Source organism: Drepanopeziza brunnea, assembly GCF_022702325.1.
Source record: "Drepanopeziza brunnea f. sp. 'multigermtubi' strain 214-2 chromosome Unknown ctg6, whole genome shotgun sequence".
Lineage (NCBI taxonomy): Eukaryota > Fungi > Ascomycota > Leotiomycetes > Helotiales > Drepanopezizaceae > Drepanopeziza > Drepanopeziza brunnea.
In genome coordinates this window covers 2,348,675-2,356,133 of record NW_027094069.1, presented here as the reverse complement: position 1 = coordinate 2,356,133, position 7,459 = coordinate 2,348,675, and the positions used below count along the sequence as shown (strand labels likewise).

The 7,459-nt window shown below is 59.1% G+C and overlaps 1 protein-coding gene across 1 annotated transcript; it reads right to left on the bottom strand.

The window, feature by feature from the left end:
• Positions 1–232: 232 nt before the first annotated feature.
• Positions 233–4,044, bottom strand: L3040_004491 (uncharacterized protein; the record flags this gene model as incomplete). Its single annotated transcript, XM_007291550.1, has 6 exons — positions 233–1,003; positions 1,140–2,450; positions 2,633–3,275; positions 3,372–3,466; positions 3,543–3,669; positions 3,776–4,044. The coding sequence occupies 6 exons, from the start codon at positions 4,042–4,044 to the stop codon at positions 233–235; spliced, it is 3,216 nt and encodes a 1,071-aa protein (XP_007291612.1).
• Between the last annotated feature and the right edge of the window lie 3,415 nt (positions 4,045–7,459).

Genomic DNA, 7,459 nt, shown 5'->3' with positions numbered 1-7,459 from the left:
ATGCGCTCATGCCCTGTTGATAGGCTTATGTGTAGGTGGGGGGGGGGGAATATATATGTGTATATAAGTGTATGTGTATGTGTATATTTATATGTTTGTTTACAAGCAAGTTGGGGGAGGGGAGGAGGAGAAGGAGGAGGAGGAGGAGTCTCCGTATCCATCTCGCTACGCCCGCCACGCTCGCTACGCCCCGCAGCGCCAACCAGGTCGAGCGACAATGAGAAATGAGAAGCTAGACGGCCATCAGCTCCTTCAGGGACTGGCCCTTGCCAGACCAGATGCCGCAGCGGCGCTTGACGGCCTTCCAGCCCTCGACGGCGGCCAGGTAGAGCAGCAGGGCGGCGAGCACGACGCCCCACTCCCAGCCGATGGCGGCGTGCTTGAAGACGGTCGCGTTGACGCGCGGGATGTAGATGGCGGGGAAGGTGACGGCGAAGCCGCCGACGACGGCCCAGAGCAGGAAGCGGTTGGCGCGGAGGGCCGGGCCGAGGGCGCCCGGGCCCCAGCCGAAGCGGTGCGGGTCGAGCGCGAAGAGGCTGCGCCCGAAGTGCTTGACCTCCCAGGCCGTGACGAGCAGGATGCAGCTCAGGAGGGCGAAGACCGTGGCCCGCCCCCGGAACACGCCCGAGCAGCTGCCGTTCCAGCCCGCGTTGCAGTCGAGGCCGAGGGCGCGGGCGCCGGACCCGGAGGAGTCGGGCCCGAAGACCACCGCCGCGAAGGAGCCGAGGCAGAGGATCCCCGCCCAGCTGCCGTAGAGCATCTTGTCCGTGATGAGCTCGCGGCTGAAGACGCCGGTCGTGCGCGGCGGCCGGGTCATGATGTCGGCTTGCGCTTCTTCTAGCCCGAGACCGAGCGCGAGGAAGGAGGACGTGACCATGTTGACCCAGAGGATCGCGAGCGGCGACAGGGGGAAGACGGAGTGCCCGTCGGCGTCTTGGAAGGCGAGGGCGATGAGCAGCAGGATGACCTGCGAGATGTTGGAGATGAGGAGGTGCATGAGGAACTGGACAGGGAGCCAAGCCAGCCGCTGTTAGCGAGAAATTCCTGTACTGGGCACGGGCCGTGAACCCGGGGGGGGGGTAGACGATGACGGTGTGATGATGCGAGGTGAGGTGTGAATTGGATCGGGGTTACTTTACCTTCTGTATGTTGTCGAAGAGGCGCCGCCCTTCCTCCACGGCCTTCACGATCGAGGCGAAGTTGTCGTCGGTCAACACCATGTCGGCAGCGTCCTTGGCGACGTCCGTCCCGTTGATGCCCATGGCGATGCCGACGTGGGCACGTTTCAGCGCCGGCGCGTCGTTCACCCCGTCTCCCGTCATGACGCAGAAAGCCTGGCGGCGACTCAGTGCGTCGACCATCCGGACCTTGGTCGCGGGGCTGCACCGGGCGAGGACCAGCGGGAGAGATGGCAGCGCATCGATCTCGGCATCGGACAGCTTGTCGAAGTCCTGCGCGCCCATCACGGCCTGGCTCGTCTGGGAGGACGGGTCGAGGATGCCCACCTTCTGGGCAATGGCGGTCGCGGTGCTCAGGTGGTCTCCCGTGAGCATGTGGACGACGATGCCCGCGCCGTGGCACTTCTGCACGGCGCCGAGCGTCTCGACCCGGGGAGGGTCGTAGAGGCCGACGAGACCTTGCAGGGTGAGATGCGACTCCATCAGAGTTCGGTCGCTCAGCGCGGCCTCGTGTTCCTCCGGAACCGTCTTGCTGGCGATCAGGAGGACACGGAGACCCTCGCTGGCGAGCTGCTCCATCACCGGGACGATGGCATTCTCCTCGTCCGGCGTGATATCTATGATTGGCAGGATGGATTCCGAAGCCCCCTTGGCGAAGACTTCGAGGTTTCCCGTGCTTTCGTTCTTGAAGGCGACGGACATCCTTTTGAGGCTCGAGTCGAACTGGTGCTCGATCGCTGCTGGCATGCGGTGGGGGCCATTCCGCGCATGCATCTCCTTCCCACGACCAAACCTCATCGCGAGGACCTGCAGGGCGATCTCCGTTGGGTCGCCTACGGCAGTCCATCCCCCCGGCGCCGGGTCGAGAGGCTTCTCCTGGACCGGGGCGTTGCTGGCATCCACGGCGCTGGTTTGGAAGACCGTGGCGAAGTTACAGAGAGCGACTGCGTCGAGGACAGGGATCAGGCTTGTAAATCTGGCCTGGGAGGTGAAGTCCAGCCTGTCGAGTGGCTCCCCGTCCAGTTCCAGTTGTCCATCGGCTGGATCGAGGATGTTGGTGGTATCCTTGACGCTGAGCATGCCCACGCCGGGAACATAGACTTTGTGGGCGACCATCTTGCCCTGGGTGAGGGTACCTGTCTTGTCGGAACAGATGTTGGTGACACCTCCGATGGCCTCGAGGGCGGCCATCCGTCGGATGACAACATTGCCCCGGGCCATGGCTTTGATGCCGACAGCAATCGTGATGGTCATGACTGCGATCAGCGACTCCTAGTCGAACACGACGAAAGTCAGTAAGTGATCAACTGTCTAATGTTCAAAAATTGGAGAACAAAAAAACCTATAGAAAAAAAATCTCGATAATTTTTTTTCTTTCTTTCCTTCCCCGGAGAGGGTTCTCAAATTCGGAATGAACAAAAGAATGACTTGGGCCTCTGCCCACCACCACGTACGGGGATGACGGCAACCGCCACCACGATGCCGTAGAGAAGGACCTCGTTGTTGACCTGCCACTTGTTTGCCGAGAAGACGATGATGGCCAGCGTGACGGCCAGGCAGAAGAGCAGGATGGCGAACTTGGAAAGCTTGACTTGCAACGGGGTCCCGGTCAAGCCCAAGATACGCTTGAGTGTACGGCCGAGCTTCTGGAAGAATCGCACGCGGGGACTGGCACTGGTTGGCTTGATATCGTCGCCGCGAAGGAGGTACGCCACACTTCCGACCTGGGTCTTCATCCCGGTCGCGACCACGATGCCAGAGCCCCGGCCGCGCGTCACGGTGGTCGCGGAGTAGACCATGTTGACCCGGTCCCCAATCGACGTGCCTCCATTCCCGTCGAGGATGCCGTCGGCACGCTTGGAGGCCGGCAGTGACTCCCCGGTCAGTAAGGCCTCATCGACCTCCAGGTTCGCGCTCTCGAGGAGGCGGAGGTCGGCCGGGACGGTGACGCCGGTGGCGAGCTTCACCACGTCGCCCACGACCAGGGTCTCGGCCTTGACGATTTCGATCTTGCCGTTGCGGACGACCTGGGAAGACGGCGCGGCGAGACTGAGGAGTGATTGCATCGTCTGTTCCGCACGGAGGTCCTGGACGAAGCTAATTGCCAGTCAGTCAGTCAGTCAGCCAGGCAGCCCCCCCTCTCCCTCCCAGGTAACCTGGTCACGATGAGATCGTTCGTCGCGCTTTACCCACCCCAGGATCACATTCATCAGGATGACGGCCGTGATGACGCCGCCTTCGATGAAATCGAGCGTGCCGTACGAGAGCGCCATGGCAACGAGCAAGACCTGGATAGCCACCGCACACCCACACCGTCAGAACACGGCGCACGTTCAGCATCTGGAGATGCGGGGGTGCACTTACGATCGTCAGGCTGTTGGAAACCTGTCGGAGCAAGACTTCCACGATGGAGACCTTGCCCGACCCATCGATCTTGTTGGCGTCCCCCCGTTCGAGGCGGGCCGTCGCCTCTGAGGAAGAGAGTCCCTGTCTGCGCTCACGCTCATATTCAGCCGAGTAGTTCAGGAGCCACGGGCGTACGGAGGTCCCATGGGAATCCGCCGCCGCCGCCGCCGCCGCCGCCAGCAAGAACTTACCGAGGATCGACGCCTAAGAAGGACGCCACGAGGGTTCCATCGACGGCGTGGGCCGTGTCCGGCTTGCCGTCCCACGACGACTTCGACGACGACGTTGACGCGGACGTTGACGTTGACGTTGACGAGGTGCATGAGCCGTCTCTACTCCCCAGGCCGACCACACTGTTGATGGCGGTCGCATCGTCGTGCAGCATCAGCCCCTCTCGGTCGAGGGTTTCAAACGTGGGGATGGCCGGCAGTTGTAGAGGAGGCTCTCCCAGATCCTGCATCTCCGACTCCGTGGCGATGATGGACTGGTGGCCGTGCTGCTGGACGACGTTGCCAGTAGGTGCGTGAGTCGAAGGAGAAGAGGTTTGGGGGGGTTTCCGTGGGGGGGGGAGGAGGGGAGTTCTTTTTTCTTCTTCTTTTCTTTTCTTTTCTTTTCTTTCCTTTTCTCTTCTTTACTTTTCCTTTCCTTTCTTTTCCTTTCCTTTCCTTTCCTTTCCTTTCCTCTTCTCTTCTTTTCCTTTTCCTCTTCGGTCAAAGCAGATTGAATTATATTATGCAGAAAAATCCCAAAGAAGAGTCAAGAAGGCAGGGAAGTTCCGTATACATACCTAGTTGTACCTACATACAAACTACGGACACACTCTCGGCAACAAGGAACCGCCAAGCCCAACGATCCCCATTGGCACATTGGCACGAAGGACGATCAATTTATCTATCTACGGTACCATCATCCCAAGGACGGGGGAAGCTTTACCTGCGGTGCTCATCTCCAGCGTCCCCCCCCCCCCCCAAAAAAGGGGGAAAATTACTTTGCTCGTGCGGCCAGCCCAATTACCGTCTCCCCATCCTTTAAGCCCTGCTGCCGATGGATTAGGATAGGTACTAGTACTACGTCGTCCTAACGCTCTGGTGATATACTGCCAAGTGGGCGCCGGCGGAAATTTAAATTTGCTGCCACAATCCCGCCAGAAAGGATTCGCGACCTAGGTATGGATACCCAGTTCGATATCCTTAACCTGGCCGGGACCGGTTTGTCGAGCCACATTACGAAGGATAAATTCGCTAATGAGGGAAATCTTAACCTTAACACTTCCCCCCGGCCCAGCATCCGTATGGGGGGCGTGGCAGGGCATGGCATGTCCTGACGCCGGGCCCACACGTGATACCGCATCCGGAATGTTCCTCAGTCGACCTGACCTCCAACATCAGCTTTGCTCGCTGCAAGGATTAAGGGACTACGTACGTAGTACTACGTACGTAGAAGCTTTGCAGTTGCGCATATCGCCTCTGATGAAGAGTCGAATCTCGAACTTTCGGCTTCGAAGTGCAAGCGGCGACAAGGGCGCTATTTCCTCCCCTTCTCTCCGTCTCTCCTACTCCCCTTCTCTCCTTCTGTCTACGGCGGCTGCGCAGCGAAGGAAAATGCCGCCCAAATCCTTATTTCGCATCGCAAAGTCAATCACGTCAGCCCGTTTTTTTTTTTTTTTCCCTCTCCTCCGGCTCCGGATCGCACGTACTACCGGTACGTAGGTACTATACTACGACCACGTACTACTACGTAGTACTACGTAGGATGACAGTGAGATTTGGGGTAGGGATTTCCCGGATATGTCCTTATTTTGGGCGTCCCGTAGGGAGCAGTTACATCATTCCCCGTCCGGAGTAATCGTCGGGCTCGCTTAGATGGGCCGATCCGCAATGGCTCCTCCCCCTACCTACTCCAAGACAGGAAGGATGCATGAATGGAGAGGCCCACTCGAGCGAGCCGACGACGATACGTAGTATTTAGGATGATTGTTCTTGAGAGGGACTCGATGGCCGCTTTGCTATCTTTGGTCGCCTCTCCCACTCGCGACATAGGTGCGTCTGCTGCTGCGAGCTTTGGACCACAGCCCTCTTCTTCCCACCCACCGTCTCTCGGGCCAGTATCGAGGGGATAATCGAGCGCTTGCTCTGTCTGCCGTCTGCGGAGGCACACTCGGTCTGGACCTCCAGCCTCCGGGAACAAACACGGTCTCCTGCACAGCTTCTCCTCGGGCCCCTTCCCGCCTCGGACCGATCTCCTTCCCAGCGCTCATACACAGCCTCCCTCCCTCCCTCCTCTGCCGCCCTCCTCCGCGACATTCGGCCGTTTCCACGTGGCACGAATACCAGACCCGGCTCATCGTGTCGCAGAGATCTGGCGCGTCTGCACAAGAGCGCTCTCTGACCACACCAGGGGCGATCCGGACTGCGCTCGCGGGAGGGGATGAGGGCGCGGTGGCTGGAGGCGGCGACGGGGAGGCCCCTCTGGGAATAGCCTCAGGTTAGCGCGGGTGGGCGACGGTGAGGTTGGGGGACCGTAGGTAATGTTTACGCGATGGGAATGGGCCGCGGTCTAGACGGGACTGGCTCATGGTTAACCAGTAATTAATTACAGTAAGAGCGCGAGCTTAATCGGCAGGGCTGCCTCCCTCGGCCGTCCTGGTTCACATTTCTGATGCATAAATCTGGGCGTCCTCGACCTGGACAAACTCTACGTAGATATGCACGCCCCGCATGCGCATGAAGGTGCATACTGTACAAGTAGTAGTAGTAGTAGTAAGTGCATCCCATCTGCCTCTGCATACCGGTATCCAGATGGATCGTCTCCGCTGGCGCGACGTTATGGGCAGGTACGGACGGGATGGTTGATCTTCAACCTCGACGGCTGGGAAGAGGAGAGAACGGGTGGACTGGTGCGTCTGGCTGGCTGACTGGCTGACTGACTGGCTGACTGGCTGACCGGCGGCGGCCTTGAGCTTCGATTGGTGAGATGCCAGCCAGCCAGCCAGCCAGCCAGCCAGCCAGCCAGCCAGCCAGCAAGCTTTCTTGGTGCTGCGTGAAGAAGCCAGCTGTCAGAAAGACGAGCTAAGCTCCAAGTCGCCTAACGCTGCTTGATTGGGGGCTTCTGATTGGGGGCTTCTGATTGGGGCCATTCTGACGTACCGGTAGGTACACGACCTGTGACGTACTGTATGTATGTATGGCCCGGGGTGGCGGTGGCGGTGGCGGGTGGGGAAAACGAGGAGAAGAACTCTGTAGTGGTAGTAGTACGTCGTAGTACGTACGTAGTACGTCGTAGTACTGTACTAGTCCATGTCGGACCCATGATCGTCCAGGCCCATACTGTAAATCGTCCTGTCGAGCGGTGGTGGTTTCGGAATGGCTCAACGGCCCTGTCAACTAACTCACTAACTCCCTTGCACAGACTACTAGGACAGTAAGTACTGAGCTAAATATACGACGTACTCTTTCAAGGCGGGATTCTTATCCGCTGTACTACGTACTACGTACGTTGATTGGTGCCAGTCAGCCCTGGTAAGTAAGATCCCTTGCGAGATTATAGTGGTAGTACCTACTACCTACTTTCGACAAGTATGTAATCGAGCCCAATCAGACCCAAGCCCATTGTAATCCTACCTACGGTATACCGGTACCTACCTATACCCTCCCCGCTACTTCCTCCTCCGCGCGCCCAAACAGACACCCCCATCTCCAACGGTCCTCTCGCCCTTTCTCTACGTACCGGTACGTACGTACGTACTACGCATATCAGCAGCCGGCCATCAGTTCCACCGTCCTGCGCGCAATCCCGCAACAGCCTAGCTAGCTCATCTCATCTCATCTCATGCCGGTCGCCCATCCCATTGCCCAAGCCCCGCCCGCATACAAGTA